The 20,433-nt window shown below is 41.4% G+C and overlaps 1 protein-coding gene across 1 annotated transcript in view; it reads left to right on the top strand.

Moving 5' to 3' along the window:
* The first annotated feature begins 4,403 nt into the window (after positions 1-4,403).
* The window catches only part of LOC142143202 (uncharacterized), a 91,372-nt gene continuing 75,342 nt past the window's right edge, over positions 4,404-20,433 (top strand). Inside the window, exons 1-3 of the mRNA XM_075200915.1 lie at positions 4,404-4,866; positions 5,072-5,155; positions 5,749-5,952. Coding sequence (XP_075057016.1) covers positions 4,404-4,866; positions 5,072-5,155; positions 5,749-5,952 — 751 coding nt within the window. The remainder of the gene's footprint in view (positions 4,867-5,071; positions 5,156-5,748; positions 5,953-20,433) is intronic.

The following is a 20,433-nucleotide window of genomic DNA, read 5'->3' as shown; positions in this document are numbered from 1 at the left end:
GATGTTAGGGAATAAATAGCCAGAGTGATATCAGAATGTGAAATGCTAATGAATTCATTGTAACTGGAGCACATCCCCTGGAGAGACGACCCCCACCTTTGGATTCCTTAGATTGAATCAGCCTATGACCTGTTTACTCTGGAACCACCCTTGTCTGGACCTATAGAAGCAAGCTACGTCATCTCTATTGTTCACTGTGTAACACTGTACTGTATATAATCATAGCTGCACCCCCACCAGCCTCAGACTTCACTGATCACAGTATTCAAAAGTGAATCACTGTCCAGGGGTGCCCGTGGTTAGCGCAGCGAGCGCATGCGATAAGAGCGTGGTATGTATGTAACTTTTGGTATTGGCTTTACTGTACTGTATCATAATATAATAATGTATTGAACTGTTAACTTTTTACATCTGCTAAAATAAATCACTTTGTGCGTTAGAAACACAATACAATTTCTTGGGCAATGCTTATTTGAAAACAATAGAATTACTTTAATAATTTGGGGGCTCTTGAGTTAGGAGGTTACGTTGCCGGAAGGTATGCAACACTGACGGAATTCGGTTCCTCAACAAAGGGTGGATATTGACGGACACGTCTCATACCGGAAAGAACGCAATGTGTTCAAAATCTGTTGTTCATTTTGTGTTGAGAAGCCGAATGTCCGCAGTTGCGTAATCTGAAGGAATGCTAACTAGAATCTAGGGACAAGAAAGAAAAATGTTTCTTTTAATTGTCGTTTTGCGTTTTAAAGGGTATTGCATTGCCTAGTGTATGTGTGCTTCTTGTTTAGCGTGTATGAACTTCCGGTATTGTTACCACGTGTTTAAACAATCATGTTCATAGTCTGTTATATATGTAACATAGTCTACATATGTGTTAATATGTTCATAGTCTGTTATATAAGCATTTGTTAAAACCTCTGTAAAACTACCATTGTTTGGGAAATCTATTTTCTGTGCAGAAAACAAAAGGTTGTATGTGAATCTTATGCATAAAGATAAGAGAAGAGTTTGCATACTGTTGAAAAGAGATAGATAAGGGAAGAATTTGCATACTGCTGAAGACAGACAAAGAGGTGATTTACTATTGATAAGACAGAGATATTGGTTGCTGCCTGACCAGGGGGACTGGATGGTTGTGTTTAAAATAAGAACACTATTATAGGTAGTATGTGGATTTTTTATGTAACATACAGTGCAGTTTAATATGGTAGTATGTGGATTTTTATGTAGCATACGGTGTTATAGGTAATATACAGTATTCTAAGCTGTATATGGTGTGGGAATAGGTAGTATACAGGGTATACGGTGATATTGGTAGTATGTGAATTTGTATGTAGCATACGGTGTTATAGGTAATATACAGTATTCTAAGCTGTATATGGTGTGGGAATAGGTAGTATACAGGGTATACAGTGATATTGGTAGTATGTGAATTTACATGTAGCATACGGTGTTATATTTAATATACAGTATTCTAAGCTGTATATGGTGTGGGTTCAAGTAGTATGTGGAATTTTATGTAGCATACAGTGTTATTGGTAATATACGGTATTCTAAGCTGTATATGGTGTGGGTTTTATGGTAGTATGTGGTATTTTGAGTAGCATACGGTGTATTGAAGAAGTACGTGATTTGAATAAGTAGTATACAGGGTATACGGTGAAAACAGATTTTGTGGTAGAGTCAAGGGTATCGAGGAGCTGATAGCCCTTTAGTCCGCAATGATATTTCTGTGTTAGGAGGTGTGTGGGCGTAGCCTGTGAAACCATCCACGGATAAAAAAAAGCTAGTAGGTTCTGTTTGAAAGGAGAACAGGTAAAAAGTCTTTTTGCGTAGCGTTGAGAAATAGGTTGTTTTCACAATGGATGCGAAGCAAACGCTAGAGATAGTTCGTGTTGTGCTGCCTAATGAATGGCCGGTTAGTTCAGCAAGATTTCTCATGTTTAATAAATATGGTGCATACACAACTGAATATTGCGACAAGTGGGTCAAAATGACCAAGGAGTGTGAAAGACCTTTCCCAAACATGGGTAGTTTTGAGTCAGAGGTGTTAAATATTGTAAGAAATAAAGTACGGTTGATTAAATCAACAAAAACAAGAATTGAACATGATAGCTGTTTAAAATTGTGGCAACAAGAAGGGCACACGTGGCAAGGAAGCGCGTGTTCAGCGGAAGTAAGCGTACCGGAAACAAGCATTCCGGAAGTGTGCGTTGCAAAGCGTGGCGAACTGAGCGCAAACACTCCCCCGACAAATTCGGGCGGGGCGGAAAGTACAGCTAATACCAAAAATGTAAAAACTGTAACTAGTAAATTGTATGTTGTTTTAAGTAATGTTAAAAGTAATGTTTCATCACAAAGAGGGGCAGCGGCTGAAAGTGGTGAGAATAATGTAAAGGTTAACACAGAGGAAGACATCCATTATACTGCAGCAGCAATTTCAACAACTAGTTCAGAACATTGTGATTTGGTAGGCTTACATCCTGTCTGCACAACAGCAGTTCCCAATGGGAAGGCGGACAGAGATGATGAAGTTTCTTTAAAACATGTAGCAAAGCATGAGCCATGCACTAGGTCTGAAACATTTTCAATTTTGTCTGATTTCCCTGATCCTAGGATGGATTTGACCAAATGTCAGAAGTTTATTAGATATTATGGTAATGTGTACGACCCAACTAATAACGATTGGCGAGTATTATTGAAGACCTGTCTTCCTCTCAATACTGATTTACAAAAGTTCATTAAGGATTGTATGTTGGAGGAGGATGAATCCTTAACCGAGGATGATTATCAGGACAATATTAGCCATATAATCACACGGTTGGCCATATATTTTCCAGTGATAGTGGACTGGAGTAAAATTTTTACTATCAAGCAAAAAGATAGTGAAAATGCAACAGACTATTTTTGCAGGGCTCTGATAGCGATGGCCAAATATACTGGGGTATCAGACATAAAGGATAATGTACACTACAGAGAGGTTGCTGTTAAAGCTCTAATGGATGGCCTCAGAGAAAATTTGAAAAGAAGGGTGCAAACTTCATTACCATACTGGAGAGGAAGTACTGTAAGTGTTCTCAGGGAGTCAGCTATAGGACATGATAAAAATATATGTAAAGAGGAAAAAGCACTAAGTGATAGGGTAATGATGGTAAGTATCCCAGCATTAGAGGGATTGCACACACGACCACTGTGTAATAACACCTGGGTTAAGGAAAAGAAACAACATGAGTTGAGGAAGTGTTTTCAATGCAATAAAATAGGACACCTAGCAAAAGATTGTGCAGACATGACAAGGACGTGTTTTTACTGCCTTAAGAAGGGACACAGGAGTAGGAACTGTGTAGAGAGAAAAAGGGATACCTGGGTTGGAAATCATATAGACACCCACAAAGGAGGCGTACACAAGTCTCAGAGGTTCCCCAACAATTGATTGCACACCCTATAGCAACTAATACTTTGGGGGAGAACTATAGCCGACCCTAGAGTTAATCTGTGGTAAGTATTGGTGAGCAGGTTTAGAAAGAAAAAAAACTGCTTTAAAAGGTAATCTTTATTGATTTTGTTTGTTTGTTTTATGTTGTCAAATGCTTGTTTTCCTAATCGCTGGCCGATGGTAAAGAATGGAAATGTTTGTTTTGTTTGCTGTTTTGAGATAACTATCTTGTTTCCCTCTTACAGATAAAGGGTACATGAAAGAAATATAGACTTAGGGCTAGATTTACTATCAGGCGTGATGCATGGCGGCTTCAAACCGCCATGCATCGCGGCGGTTTTCCGGCGTGTTTGCATTGCAAACAGCCGGATTTACTAATGGGCGCATTTCAGCTTCAATTTGAAGCCGCCGGCGATGTAACGGCGGGATGTAATGCTCAAAGCCGCCGGCGGCTTTGAATAGAACATGGCGCTTTTGCTTTAAATGACGGCGCTTTTGTGTAAAGGCGGTTTTTTTGAAAATTACACCTGTCTCCTGGCCTGTTACTATTGGCTATTTTCAAACTCAGGAGATTTGACATCACAAGCCCTATATAAACCACTGGCCTGACACTTTTTTCTCTGATAGGGTTTAGAGGAGTTTTGTGAGAGGAGTTTGGAGGATAGTGGTTTGCTGAGAGTTGGTGTTTGGTGGATTGGTGGAGCGATATCTGATTGAAGTGTGAGTAGTCCTGTGGTTTTTTCCTGTTTTGTACATTTATTTTCTCATTTATTTTCTGTCTTGTATTTTTTGTATTTGACTTGTCCTCTGTCTGTGTTACTTGTGTGTGACTGTGTGGAGAGTGTGTCTGTAGGTAGTGTAGTTTGTTCTTTGTGTTTGTAAGTCCTTCAGTGTTTTGTGTTTTTCTGTCTTCTGGGTAAAAATGTCCAGAGATAGGAGGGGAGCAGAGGCTGAGGAGAGGGAGATGGAGGTTGAGGGGTCAGAGGAGGGAGAGGGAGAGGTTGAGGAGACAGGACAGAGCAGGAAGACCAAGACAGGGAGGAATGTGCGCTTCTCACATGATGAGAATTGTGTGTTGGTGCACAATATCATTCCCTGCTACGAGGTGATCTTGGGGAACCTGGCAGCCCGGACTCCGCTAAGGCGGCGCCACCAATTGTGGGGGAGAGTGTGCGACGCTGTTAACGCGGTGGGCCCACTAAAGAGGACAGTGGCGCACTGCCGCAAGAGATTTTCGGACATTAAGAGGAGGTTGAAGGAAAAAATGGCCCAGGAAAGGAGGTCCACAAGACGCACGGGTGGTGGCCCCCCTCTTCGCGTTGAATATACCAGCTATGAGGAGGAGCTGCGGCAGATAATGCCCCGTGAAATAGTGGAGGGAATTAATGTGCAAGACACAGATTCGCCCTCGTTTGCCCAAGGAGTTGGTGAGTGATTTGTCCTTTTTAAGCTAACAATATTGAAAATGTTTTTTTATTGTAAAAGTGTCTTTTTTACTCAATCAGTATGTAAAGGGCAATAATTTTGTTTATAACTGTTTTTTAATGTGCAAACACATGTCTTCCAAAGATTTATTATTTGTAAAAGGCTTTTTGCTGCAAATACATTGTATGCTTTTTCTAATACATCCAGATTCACCTGGACCACAGTTGAGTCCCATTCCTACAGCTACACCTCCACCTTCAGTCAGAGATTCGGCCACAGAAGAGCAAGCAGGTGTGTGATTTATGTTTTTGTGCTAAATAATGGAGTTAATTGTTTTTCTGTGGAAATGTTGCTGGCAAAATTTTTTTTATTAAAATATGGTGTGCTATGCGACCTTAGGGCTACATTTACTAAACTGAGATGTTGGCTAGAGCAACCAATCTGAATATACCTTTACTTTATTTATTGCATTCTACAAAAAGAGAGCTCAAATCTGATTGGTTGCTATAGGCAACGTCTTCACTTTTTTACACACGCAGTTAAGTCAAAATACCCAGCATGTACTACACAGAGGGAGGACTGAAATAGGATTTGTGTACCCCAAGGCACGGTCTAGCCAGATATTGCGTAATAAATCACAATATTTGTAGGTTACAAATACTATGCTTTTTTAGCCCCCTCAACCATACATAGTTCATATGATACTGGGTATTAAAAGGATAATATGTGCATCCTTAAGCAGGTAGCATAGGACAATAAATAATTAATGCAAAAATTGTGAAACAATCTGTAGTTTGTAAAGATTATTCTTTCCTATCAAGTGTTCAGAATGCAATATACAAACATATTATATCCTATATACTTACCGTCATTTTCATACACAGGGCCCTCTTCATACCAGGCACCTCAGGTGGAGTCCCTCCAAATGTCCCCTGAGCCAGATGAGCAAACCATAATCACCCTGGAAACAGTGGATGCCCCTGTGTCTGGTTTCCAGGATGTTGCACCTGGCCCTGCTGAAGCCCCAGCACACCAGCAGCCGGCACCTCAGAGTATGGACCCAGCCCGTGAAATGGCGCAGTCTATTGGTGCTTTCCAGCAGCAGCAATCAGTCTTCATGGAGAGCCAAACTCACAACATTTCCCAAATTGCGGCCCAGTTGAGGCGGATACACCGCACAAATAGCCAAATTCCTGCTGCAATCAATCGTCTGGCTAATGCCTGGGAGCAATCCAATCTGCAGATGGCCCAAATGACTGGGGCTGTGGAGGCATTAAATTCCTCCGTTCGCGAGGGGAATGCGAACCTGACCCGGCTGGCAGGCCAACTGCAGCAAGAACTCATTGCCCGCTTGCCTTCACCCTTTTCCTCGGCCACCACAAGTACCGCTAGTACGCCAAGCAGATCGGCACAGAGTACTCCTCCAAGGAGAGGTGCTCGCACCAGGGGTGGGCCAGGGAGAGGACAGAGTGGGGCAAAACATAGCGATATGCAAGCAAAAAGGCGTCGCTAGCGCTAACACATGACTATTGCCTCATGCTTTTTTTACTTTGTATAAGCATTATCCTTTATTATTTATTGTGTTGTACTGCAATAAATGCAGTTAAATTTCTATGGTGTCAGTGTTTATTTTCTGCTAATTAAACAAGAGTATAGTGATGTTTTAAAAAACTAGGCACTCAAATCATTTACACATTGCCCTCTGACTGTCACAAACATTGCACTCACATCAAACACATTTTAGAGAAATAAATGTTTTTCCTATTGTGTAGTAGTTTGTAATGAGACGGACTCTAATCTGCCTTCCGCCCTCTGTGCTCTGCACATCACCAGATGTGACACAGACCCCTTCTGCTTCAGTGTGTACTGCACTAATCGGTGGGGTAAATTGATGTAATGCTAGATTATGTATAAAACAGCCAGCCAGGATAATATCAGACCCCTTTTCAGGTGCATACATAACCACCCCACCAGATTATTCTAGTAAGCTGAACCTGGTTTACCAAAGTACAAATGTACGCTATAACACACCTCTACTAGTGGGTTTGTGCCTGAATTTGTGCTGTGCAGATGTGTGAGGATGCAGCAGAGGAGTCATCAGCCAGAAACCCATTCTTTATTGAGTACAGTTAAAATTGCTTTTACACTCTGTTAAGGGATTTGTTGCAATATTAAACAAATGTTGAACTTAGTAAAAAAATTGCATCGTGGGAAAACAGAAGAGAAAAAGAAACCCAAATTACACTGCCATTACAAGACACTGGCCTTTTAACATATACAATCCCAAAGGGACAAACTTTGCACATGAAATGGCCCTTTCCCTTCTGTTCAGATTGACCAAATACCTCAAACAGCACACTGTTTGAACAATCTCGCCGCTCACAAGCAGCGCTTTCATTTTGGTCTTTTGAATGGCGGTTTTCCGGCGCCTTTATAAACCCCCTAATAGTAAATCCGGCTGTTTGTATGTGGAGCATTGTTGAAACCGTCACGGCGCTTTATACAGAGGCGGGTTTGAAAACATCATTTCTGGCCGTTTGGATGGCGGGTTTAGCGTTAGTAAATCCGGCGATGGCTAAACCGCCGGCAAACCCGCCGAAAGTCGGCGGCTTTACAAACACGCCTGATAGTAAATCTAGCCCTTAGTGTTTACAAGGGTGGGATAGAGAAATAGAAAAAAAATCACTCTTGAAAGACAAATTAACAATAGACAATTGGAACACTCTTTGTTTCAGGCTGCAGTGACTCATGATAATTTGTTTGGCTGAGAATAATTATGTATCTCAGATGAGTCATCAACAGTTAATTTTTACATTTCTCTATCATAAGTTAGGAAAGTTCGTTGAAAAGGTATGTAATCAATGTGATACCGAGTTCTTAATGAACAAATGACGAACAACACTGGATTGCACGGTGGGTTTAAGACCCCCTAGTCAAGTATGGGGAGGGGTCATAGTTAGCAAATAGCTAAGGGGATTAGTGGAATGAATACAGCCATTTTCCAGTAGAGTCCAATCCAGCTGTCATTTGTGTTGTAAAATCTCCCTTTCTACATGTATGTTTGTATTCAAACCTTTGTATTCCCATTATTCATTGCTTTCTTATTTCTCATTCTTTACATCTATGCAAATACCTCTCTATCTTTCTTTGTCTCTCCCTCTCTCTTTCTCTCCCCCTCTCTTTCCCTCCCTCTCTCTCTGCTCTGGTAGAGATAAAAAACAGACACAGTCTCATCAATGAGGATAAGACATATTTTTATTTTTTTACATAAGACAAATTCAGGGATACACACTAGATTGACATGAGTCACAGAAACAGTCAGGGGTTTTGTTTTCATGCGTATAGAAACTGCTGATTTTAAGCAGAAAGGTTCTATTGTGGAAATACGATTCATGTTTTATAGATTGCATATCTGTTTTGTTTTTTTGGGGGTTTTTTGTGGCTCATGCCTCCTGTACAAAAATGTGCCTTTATATGGATGCACAAAGGGTGGAGAGGACAGGAGGACAGAAGATTGCTAGAAGTTCAGCATACAGATATGCATCTCTGTGTAGAACATTGGAGTAGGATCTGTTCCACAAGATACGACATAATGTGAAACCCTAGAAAATGTAGAATTTTCGTGTTTTATCTTTTTTTTCCTGTTAGACAGACATGTACTGGATACTGTTATATTTGAAGAAAGTGTTATAGAAATAGACCCCTTTGTCTTTCTCACATAGTCAAGTAGCTGAATGTGAGGTACTGAGAATGGCATGTGAGTTGGGAGAGGGAAAATCGATTGATATACATTGATCTTCAGCATTTTTCTAGTCTAGGGGGCGATGTTGAGTTGACTGAAAAAATCTTTTTATAACAATACCAGCACATGAGTAGGACACTACATAGAGGACTTTATACAGTGACACAGTTACCAACGGAAGTAGCTGCTAGTAAAGTCCACACACACGACCATACATGGCTGTCACACCAGGGCGAACATAGCTGTCAAATAGACAGCAGGGTTTTATGTGACAGCTAACAAATCTATGTTTTTGGTTTTTTTTCGTTGTATTGTTTTAGTTCTAAAATGTGAACATTTACACACACACATACACATATTGGTTAACATATGAAGATTTGGGTTACCTGAAGAATTTCTCCAGGTGAAACAAATCCACGTCATCCAATTACCACCATGCAAGTATACAGTGGTGTACCAATGAAATATGTCTGGGTAAAGGTGTATTGAAATGTGTCTAATGTATTACTGTGTCATACTCAAAGCTTTTGTTATTCAATGTGATAGTCCTAGAGTTATAATAGATGATAGGGTTATTCATGTTATTGATAACAGATGTATAATGTATGAGTAGTGGTAACAAATCACATACTTTCAATTAGCCACAAACCAGTGTGAACATAAGGTAGTGGTACTATGTAGAACTAATTGAATAGAATAAGAGTTGGAACTTGATTGAAGTGACTGATAGCTTCGGCCACTAGTCCTTCCCCGCTACCAAAAGATCACTCCTGGGTAGCCTCTCAACCTGACGGCTTTTGAAATGTTCTTGACCCCTCGTGAGATGAGATTGTAACTGGGAGACTAGGTTAGACCTTGAGAGAAGGTAAATAGGGAGACAGTAACCGAGAACGTCCAAAACACTGTTTCCTGAAAAGTCACACTAACTGTCAGGATGTTGGATCGGGAGAGTAAGTTGTGGAACAGAAATTTCTTAGGCTCAGGTTATTTGACAGACAGGTACCAGGTGTAGGCTGCCAGCATCACGGCTTCAAGGGTAGCAGAGACACACTGGTGCCCATTCCACCCACTGCAGAGGGGCCAACACTCAGAGAAGGGTCCAAGGGCACTCATGAGTCTGTTCTGGAAGGCCTCGAATGCAGTTAGTAGAACCTGAGCCAAATGCTAAAACAGTTGTCAAGCATGAAGTTGTAGTTTTTCCTGTTTTGTGTTCTTTCATTTCATTCTCTTCTCGGGACGGTCAATTCTTTTAATTATTAGCAGGTGACAGAGGCTGGTTCAGGTAATGATGTTGAGGAATTGGGGATGAAGGAGAAGTTAGTAGCATAATCGGTCCAGCCAATTACTCTATTCAATTCAGAGGTAAAGAAAAATTTGGAAACCATGGAGCTTGGAGAAAGTGCGAGGGGCTATTGTCTGAGTAGCATTACGTCCGTAAGTACGGTGACCCCATAGTTGAAAAAAAAAAAGGTACACCCAGCGATGTCAGTCCAGTAATATTCGAACTTGAGCAGGCATCCTTGAGAATGATTATCAATCTTGGGAGGGTAAGGTTTTAGACCAAACAAAGTGCTGGGCGTGCTCTCACATACCTCAGTGATTATATCAAGTAGGACTAGTTCTCTTCCCACTAAATATTACCCGAACTATGGGTGGGAGGTCACTAGGGGAAAAAAAGTACGACACCTAGGTCCCTTAGTCTGAAGTCTCCCAATGCTTTGCAAGCTGATCACTGTTAAATCTGAGTATCGGGAGACTGGGAAGAATGAACAGACAATAGCCCGCCCACAAGTGTTGATGAAAAGAACTGATGACATTATTAGAAGTGTGTATATTAACACAAGCTGAAGGAGATTGTATATGACATTATTGATAGACATAGGATGATGCTATTGATGAACATGAAGTGTTTAAATGTATTCTGAGCTTAAAGACATGCGTTGGACAGAAGAACCTGTTAAACTTGAAGAACTGTAGTAGAGTATTCTGTATAGCTGATACATGTTCTATTGTACCTTGTACCTTTCCAAATAATGTATTACGTGCTTTATTGCACCCTTGAAGGGCATACAAAAGGTTATCTCCAAGCTCCAGAAATGTGCGGTCTATAGTAAAAGAAGAAATCGTTTTGAGGATTAAGACTCTCTCTTATGATAACTTGTTTAGATCTACAAACAGCGTGGTCATACCCCAAGGGGGATTTGCATTACATAGCAATGAAATGTGGTACTGAGATCCTGCATATAACATCTTTAAGGTGATAGTTTATTATACTATCAAAGGGTGGAACTGTCGAAGTCGTATAATTGGATCAATGAAAGTATATTGGTTAATATTGTTTTGCCGTGCGATTGCGATTTGTACGCCACGTAACACAGATCCGTACGCCACCCAACAGAGCGTGGTGCGATCGCACGATCAAATACGCACGCACACACTCGCATGACAACATTTACTTATTTATGTAATTCATATTCATATTGGATCCATTACACAGTAATTTATGAGCAGACAGTTTATGAGCATTTGGTTTATTATTAGTTTATATTAGGGATGTGCACCGGCGACTTTTGGTGTCTCGTGTTTTGTGTTTTGGATTCGGATTTGCTTGAGTTTTTGGGTTCGGATTTGTTTCGCAAAACACCTGCCGAAAGGTTTTGGTTCGGATTTAAGATTTTGGATTCGGATTTTTTTTTGAAAAAAGCATAAAAAGTTAAAAAATCAAGTTTTTGGACTTATCTTCACTCCTACGCTATTATTAACCTCAATAACAATCAATAACAATCATTTCCACTAATTTACAGTGTATTCTGAACACCTCACAATATTGTTATTAGTCCAAAACGTTGCAACGAGGTATCTTTCTGGACTGCGTAGTGGAGTATTCCCCACAATATAATAAGAAAACCATCAACTGGTCTTAATTACACCAAAAATTCTATCTGGACTGCGTAGAGGAGTGGTCCCCACAATATAATAAGAAAACCGGCATCAACAGGTCTTAATTACACCAAAAATTGTATCTGGACTGCGTAGAGGAGTGGTCCCCACAATATAATAAGAAAACCGGCATCAACTGGTCTTAATTACACCAAAAATTGTATCTGGACCGCGTAGAGGAGTGGTCACCACAATATAATAAGAAAACCATCAACTGCTCTTAATTACACCAAAAATTGTACCTGGACTGCGTAGAGGAGTGGTCACCACAATATAATAAGAAAACCTTCAACTGCTCTTAATTACACCAAATATTGTACCTGGACTGCGTAGAGGAGTGGTCACCACAATATAATTTAAAAACCCTCAAATGGTCTGAATCCCACCAAAAATTGTACCTGGACTGCATAGAGGAGTGGTCACCACAATATAATAAGAAAACCATCAACTGCTCTTAATTACACCAAAAATTGTACCTGGACTGCGTAGAGGAGTGGTCACCACAATATAATTTAAAAACCCTCAAATGGTCTGAATCACACCAAAAATTGTACCTGGACTGCGTAGAGGAGTGGTCACCACAATATAATTTAAAAACCCTCAAATGGTCTGAATCCCACCAAAAATTGTACCTGGACTGCGTAGAGGAGTGGTCACCACAATATAATTTAAAAACCCTCAAATGGTCTGAATCCTATCAAAAATTGTACCTGGACTGCGTAGAGGAGTGGTCCCCACAATATAATAAGAAAACCGGCATCAACTGGTCTTAATTACACCAAAAATTGTATCTGGACTGCGTAGAGGAGTGGTCCCTACAATATAATTAAAAAACCCTCCACGGGTCTGAATTCCCAAAAAAAAGTCTCTTGACTGCGTCGTGGGGTGGCCCCGGTACACAATTTTTCACCAGGGCCACAATATAATTAAAAAACCCTCCACGGGTCTGAATTCTACCATAAAAGTTTATGGACTGCATAGTGTAGTGTTCCCCACAATATTATTTAAAAATTTTGCAACAACAGTAAACGTTGTTTAATATCTGATACACCTGTATCTGGACTGCATAGTGGAGTGGCCCCGGTACTAAATTTGGTACCGGGGCCACAATACCTCCTCCAACTTCCAAGTGTAGTGTTTATAACATATAAACACTACAGTAGTTCTAGCACGTCAATACCTCTTGTTTTAAATTATGACAGGGCATTTTACTTTTGGTTTAATTTTTTGAATTTGTTGACATTTTGTTTTACTTTTTGAACATGGCAAACGACTGTTGAATGGTCACATAATGCCAAAAAAAGAGTTGCAAGATGGAATTGTCCTTGGATTCTCCCACCCACCCTTATGTTGTTGAAATAGGACATGCACACTTTAACAAACCAATCATTTCAGCGACAGGGCCTACCAAACAACTGTGGCTGAAATGATTGGTTTGTTTGGGCCCCCACACCAAAAAAACAATTCATCTCTCCCTGTACAAACTAAACAAGCTCTACTGAGGAGAGATGTCATCCTCATCCTCAACCTCTGATTCCTCTCCCCCTACAGTGTGTACTTCCTCCTCATCACACATTATCAATTCGTCCCCGCTTGACTCCACAACCACAGGTCCCTCTGTACTATCTGGAGGGCAGTGCTGTACTTCATTGAGGAATTGATTATTCATTTTTATAAACATCATTTTTTCAACGTTATGAGGAAGCAACCTCCTTCGCCGCTCACTGAGCAGGTTCCCCGCTGCACTAAAAACTCTTTCCGAGTACACACTGGAGGGGGGACAACTCAGGTAAAATAGAGCCAGTTTGTACAGGGGCTTCCAAACTGCCTTTTTTTCCTGCCATTAACAATATGGACTGTCTGACATGTCTATTTGGATGGTGTCAGCAAAATAATCCTCCACCATTTTTTCAATTGTGACAGCATCCAATGCAGCGACAGTAGACATGTCTGCAATGGTTGGCAGGTCATTCAGTCCGGACCAGATGTTTTCAGCAACCCCGCCAGCGGGTCTTTTAGGAAAACTGAGCTTTTTCCTCGCAGCCATAGATGTGGAAGAAAATGATGGTGGAGCTGCTGGGATGTCACGGTCCTCTTCAGAGGTCAATATCCTGACCAGCAGGTCTTTGCACCGCTGTAGACTTGTCTCCGCCGGAAACAGAGACACAACATACGCTTTAAACCGAGGATCGAGCACGGTGGCCAGAATGTATTCCTCTGACTTTAAAAGAGTGACCACCCTCGGATCCTGGCAAAGCGTACGAAGGGCTACATCCACAAGAGCTACATGCCTGGTGGAATCGCAATGGTTTACCAGCTCCTCCCTCACTTTCTGCAGCTGCTTCTGCAACAGCCTGATCAGAGGAATGACCTGACTCAAGCTGGCAGTGTCGGAACTGACTTCTCGTGTGGCAAGTTCAAACGGCTGGAGAACCTTGCACAACAGGGAAATCAGTCTCCACTGCCCTTGACTCAGGCGCATCCCCACTCCTTTGCCTATGTTGTAGGTGGCTGTGTAGGCCTGAATGGCCTTTTGCTGCTCCTCCATCCTCTTCAGCATATAGAGGGTGGAGTTCCAGCGCGTCACAACCTTTTGTTTGAGGTGATGGCAGGGCAGGTTCATGCTTTTTTGATGTGCCATTAGTCTGCGGTAGGCACTGGCTGAATGCCGAAAGTGTCCAGCAATTTTGCGCGCCACCGCAAGCATCTCCTGCACACCCCTGTCACTCTTGAGGTAATGCTGCACCACCAAATTAATGGTGTGGGCAAAACATGGGACGTGCTGGAAATTGCCCATATTTAATGCCCGCACAATGTTACTGGCATTGTCTGACACCACAAATCCCCATGAGAGTCTAAGTGGGGTAAGCCACTGGGAGATAATTTCCCTCAGTTTCTCTAATATGTTGTCAGCGTTGTGCCTCTTATTAAAGCCTGTAATACACAATGTTGCCTGCCTTTGCACGAGCAGCCGTTTTATAGCTGCTGCAACTGATGCAGCTGTTGTTGTTGCTGCGGAAGGGGATGCATCTACCCAGTGGGCTGTCACAGTCATATAGTCCTTCGTTTGCCCAGAACCACTTGTCCACATGTCCGTGGTTAAGTGGACAGTGGGTACAACCGCATTTTTTAGAGCACTGAGGACACTTGATCGTACTTCTCTGTACATTTTTGGTATCGCCTGCCTAGTGAAGTGGAATCTCGACGGGATTTGGTACTGGGGACACAATACCTTCATCAACCCTCTAAATGCCACTCCACTGATGGCGGACACCGGGCGCACGTCTAACACCAACATTGCAGTTACAGCCGCAGTTATACGCTTTGCAATAGGGTGACTACTATCGTATTTTGTGGTCATGGCAAACGACTGTTGGACGGTCAATTGTTTTGTGAAAGACTTAGCGGTCTTACGACTTCCCCTCTGGGAAGTTGACCGACTAACAGCAGCAACAGCAGCAGTGGCAGTAGTAGGCGTACCTCTGCAGGATTCCTCGGATAAATCCCGTATTGAAGAGGACTCAGTCTGGCTGCTAACTTGGGCTGCAGGACTGAATCTGATGGAGATCGTGGAGGAAGTTGACGAGGAGGGTGTTGCTGGTGTGTATCCAACTGGACCACGGGATTTAGGTGTCCCTGTACCGATGAGGGTCCTAGCCCCAGTTCCTGAACTAACCACTGAACTATGAAGGTTATTCAGGTGACGTATAAGGGAGGATGTCCCTAGGTGGGCAAGATCCTTACCCCTGCTTATTTGAGCTTTACATAAGCTACATATGGCAATACAATTGTTGTCCGGATTGGGATAGAAATAACTCCAGACCGAAGAGGTGCATTCTTTGGTCTTCTGACCCGGCATGACAATGGGCTTTTTAATCCCATGGACATCAGCTGTTTCCCCCACTGCTGCCTCATTTACAATAACCACATCAGCATCATCATCATCAAGTTCCTCCACAGCGCCAGCTACATCAATAGCCTCCTCCCGAGCCACCTCTTCCCGTACAGTGATGGAAAGGTCAGGCTTGACAACCACCAACACCCTTGGACTCGCCTTGGGGATTTGTGATAATGTCTCTTTAGAAGGCAGAGTTGTTTGCTGTGTTGTTGCTGACAGCATAACTCTCTTAAATTTTTTGTAGGGGGGGGGAGGAGGGCTTAGTTCCTTGGGTGAAGCTGAACCACTAGTAATGAACACGGGCCAGGGGCTAATCCGTTCCTTGCCACTGCGTGTCTTAAATGGCATATTAGCAACTTTACGTTTCTCCGCAGATGATTTTAAGTTTCTCTTTTTGCTACATTTACTTAACTTGGGCTTTTTGGATTTTACATGCCCTGTACTAGGAGATTGGGCATCGGGCTTGGAAGACGACGTTGATGGCATTTCATCGCCTATGTCATGACTAGTGGCAGCAGCTTCAGCATTAGGAGGAAGTAGGTCTTGGTCTTTCCCTACTTTATCCTCCAAATTTTTGGTCTCCATTATATGTAGCACAAGATACTGCAGAATGTGTGAACTTGGTAATATTGCAGTACCAATGGACTTATACTGCTGGATTGGTTTTGCAAATTTTGTTATAATTACTTTTTTTTAAAAAAAAAATTTTGTATTTTTTTTTATAAGTTTTTTTTTCTTTTTTAAAAACTTGGGAATAATGGGGAAATAACTATGCCCTTAGAAGCACAGAGCACAGGACACAGCACCACTGGACTGAACAGGACACAGCACACAGGACCCAGCAGCACCACTGAACTCAGAAGGACAGAGCACAGGACACAGCACCACTGGACTGATACTGCAGAATGTTTGAACTTTGTAATATTGCAGTACCACTGGACTTTTACTGCTGAATGTGTGAACTTGGTAATATTGCAGTACCAATGGACTTATACTGCAGGATTGGTTTTGCAAATTTTGTTGTAATTAATTTTTTTTTTTAATTATTTTTTTGTATTTTTTTTTATAACTTTTTTTTCATTTTTTTGAAAATGGGGAATAATGGGGAAATAACTATGCCCTTAGAAGGACAGAGCACAGGACACAGCACCACTGGACTGAACAGGACACAGCACAGGACCCAGCAGCACCACTGAACTCAAAATTGACAGAGCACAGCACACAGCACAACTGGACTGATACTGCAGAACACAGCACAGCACAGTACAGCACAGAACTAAACAGCCCAGCACGAGATCTACCAGGACAGTGGACCACCTAACACACTCTCCCTCTACCCTGATCAATGCCCGAGTGAAGATGGCGGCGACTAGCGGGGAATTTATAGGATCCGAGTATCTCGAGATCCGACAGTGGGATTATGACTCCAAGCCTCGGTTTCAGATTTTCATTTGGCGCCAATACCCGATCCGGCTCGGATCGGAAACGTTCGGATGGGCTCGGATTCATGAAATCTCTAGTTTATATATTATGAATATATGTACACTTTAGTGTTATCTAAGGTTCAGGTTATGGGAAATGTTTCATATCTGATATCATACTAATCCCCTATTCATCAGCAGCTGTCCGGTTCCATCGCCGAAGAGATCGCATATTGCATACTCTAGTTATTGATGTTAGGGAATAAATAGCCAGAGTGATATCAGAATGTGAAATGCTAATGAATTCATTGTAACTGGAGCACATCCCCTGGAGAGACGACCCCCACCTTTGGATTCCTTAGATTGAATCAGCCTATGACCTGTTTACCCTGGAACCACCCTCATCTGGACCTATAGAAGCAAGCTACGTCATCTCTATTGTTCACTGTGTAACACTGTACTGTATATAATCATAGCTGCACCCCCACCAGCCTCAGACTTCACTGATCACAGTATTCAAAGATGAATCACTGTCCAGGGGTGCCCGTGGTTAGCGCAGCGAGTGCATGCGATAATAGCGCGGTATGTATGTAACTTTTGGTATTGGCTGTACTGTACTGTATCATAATATAATAATGTATTGAACTGTTAACTTTTTACATCTGCTAAAATAAATCACTTTGTGCGTTAGAAACACAATACAATCGCTTGGGCAATGCTTATTTGAAAACAATAGAATTACTTTAATACCCTTATAGTTACCATCTGATGTCTTCATCTGTAATCGATCAAATCTTCTAAGCTTTTAATCCATAATGCTTGAGTCCATAAAAAAATCCCATAATATTCCCAGGTCCTGTAGCTGTTCAAAAAAATCACATTCCAATTACTGGATTGTCTATATTAACAAACCCCAAAATATATTCCACAGGTAGTAGAAAAAATTGAATTCTAAATAAATCCACAAGATTCAGCTTGGCAAATTAAAAAAACAATAAACAGGATGATATTAGCTATGATCGTCTATGTAGGATCAACTCATGCAGAATGATTTATTAACAGATGCAAGGTCTATTTAATCCTAGGTGGTTTCCCATGACAGCGTGGATCATAGTTAACACTGTCCTGTTTATGTTTTTTTTTTATTTTGCCAAGTTGGATCCTGTGGATTTATTTGGGCTTCAAGAAAGTACAAAGGGTAATACTATTTAACTCTTTCATTTTACACTGTATAGAGACAGCAGGTTGGGTGGCTGCAATGCCGCCGGACCCTCCGGCTGTTCTTAGTCTAGCCCCAGATCTGGTGCAAGAGATACGGCAGAAATGCCAGTAACTTTCATAGCCGTTGAGCTGGATACGACCGTGGCTACGTGCGCTCGAGTTTAGCACGCTCCTACTGTAAATTGCATACGTCATCACGCCCCTTCCCCGCCCAAGTCATTCCCCAAACACACACTGTAATAGGTGTCCTCTGCATGGGCTGCCGCACGGAAAAGGTCTGCATTCACGGCCGTATCTGCCATTTATGGGCATGTGCAGAGTGATTTTGCGTTTGATGCACTCAAAATCAGCAGATACATGCCTTGATGAAGCAGATCCCTTTATCTGAAGAGGCATGACAGGTTAAGGAAGGGGTGTTCTACAAAGGCAACGTACAGTGAAGGCGTGTTCGACTAATTGTGTACAGATCCAGACTGGGACGTAGTAACAGATATGGCTGAAAAAACTATTTTATTTGTGGTTGGTTAGGGATAGGTGTAAATAGCGGATGATGATGATGATGCGGAACACCGCTTGTAATTAGAGGTTTGTGAACAATTCACAATTCTAAATGCTTATTGAGATTTTAGTAGTTGCTCGGCCATATGCATGTTGGGAAGTTTTTCCTACTTTATTAACTAGATTGTTCAAGTTTAAATTATGCTTCATAGTAAATTGTGTTTGTAACATATAAAATAAAAGGTTTTTGTACATTTTCATAAGTTGTAAGTGTCTGAAGGTTGTGTCTGTTGTGTAGTGGATACATCTGCTACTCATTCAGTCTTGGACGCATCTTCAACTCTGAATACGGGCGTATATACACATATACTTGCATGCAACTTTTTCAATCACCAGTCACGCTTACACTTGTGTTTCACCTTGAATCAGTTTCTGATTAAGAGAGCAAAGCATAAAAAAGGAGTAACTTTGCACCTTAGCAAAACCATGTTGCATTGGAGGGGAGGTGCATTTAAAATGTGGGGACAGCTTTATAGTTGGGGTAGGACATGTCCTAGATCAACTTTAAATGTCAGTGTAAAAATAAAACTATCAAGTATTTGTATGCTAGATGAAAAAACAACCAGTATTTATCTTATGTGTAAAATAATAAACTGATATGCACCCCTTGCATTGTAACATGGTTTTTCCCGGAGAGCATTTACTCCTTTTTTTGCCTTACTTTCCTTACTGACTCAGGCCCACTGAGTGCAAAGTGTGTTTCTTAACACACTCCCAAATTCAAGAAGGAACATCTCTGAATACACGTGCGCTGATGAATTCTCGTGTAGGTCTGCTGTGTTCTACTACACAAGACAGTGCAGGATACGTCCAATGCTTATGTGGATTATAAATTTGCAAAAGAACGCACAGAGAAAAAAAATCATTAATGTTACCAGTTAATAATAAAGGCATTAATAATAAAACAGTAAAAAAAAAAAGCAAAAAAAAGTTTTTTGTTTTGTTTACATTAACCCCCCACTCGCGCCCCCACATGAAATACATTTATTAGGATATTCTCAATGTCTACTGGACATAAAATACCTTTTTATAGTTACTCCTGTTTGCAAAGATATGTCATAGCATGCCTACAAGACTGTCATCACTAGTCTTAGTCAGTCTAGGGGGTAAATGTATCAAGCTCCGATTTTGTCAGAGCTTTAAAACCGCGGAAAATCGCGGGTGATAATCTGCAATTTGAGTCCCTAAGTCGACAGATGTATTAAGCTGCGTTTTTTACTCTGATCTTCAAAATCACTGGTCATCTATAGCGATTTGCTGGGAATTGAAACACACCCCTGTGTAGCCAACTCTCCCATGTTTAAGTGAAAATTGCCAAATACAACACGCATCTTGCTAGATGCGAGCTTAGCAAACATATGACTGTTACAGTACAGGGCTATAAAGGTCCCGGCGGCTGTCAAAAGTTTAACAGTGACGTGTTTGCTAATCACGCATCTAGGAAACAGCAATAAATATCTGGCAATATTTATTTGAAACTCCATCGAGTTAGCAAAATCGGAGCTTCAGACATTTGGAGACTTGTATAGCTATAGTGGGGAATAATTGGAACAACGATTTGCTGAGAGTTGGAAACCAGCGATTTTTTAAAAAACTAATTTCCGGCAATTTTACATCAAATCTCAGGTTGATACATCGGCAAGTTTCAACTCTCCTGAGAAAATTGCGGAATTTCCAAAATCGCAGCTTGATACATTTTCCCCATAGGACGTAGACTAGCCCTGTAACTGAAGCAAGAGATGCAACAGAAAAACAAGTAAATTTGCGAAGCCCAGAGCATGATGTGGCT

This window comes from Mixophyes fleayi, chromosome 3, assembly GCF_038048845.1.
Source record: "Mixophyes fleayi isolate aMixFle1 chromosome 3, aMixFle1.hap1, whole genome shotgun sequence".
In the NCBI taxonomy this organism is placed as follows: Eukaryota; Metazoa; Chordata; class Amphibia; order Anura; family Limnodynastidae; genus Mixophyes; species Mixophyes fleayi.
Note: the sequence above shows the minus strand (reverse complement) of the source record. Positions and strands in the feature narration are given on the sequence as shown.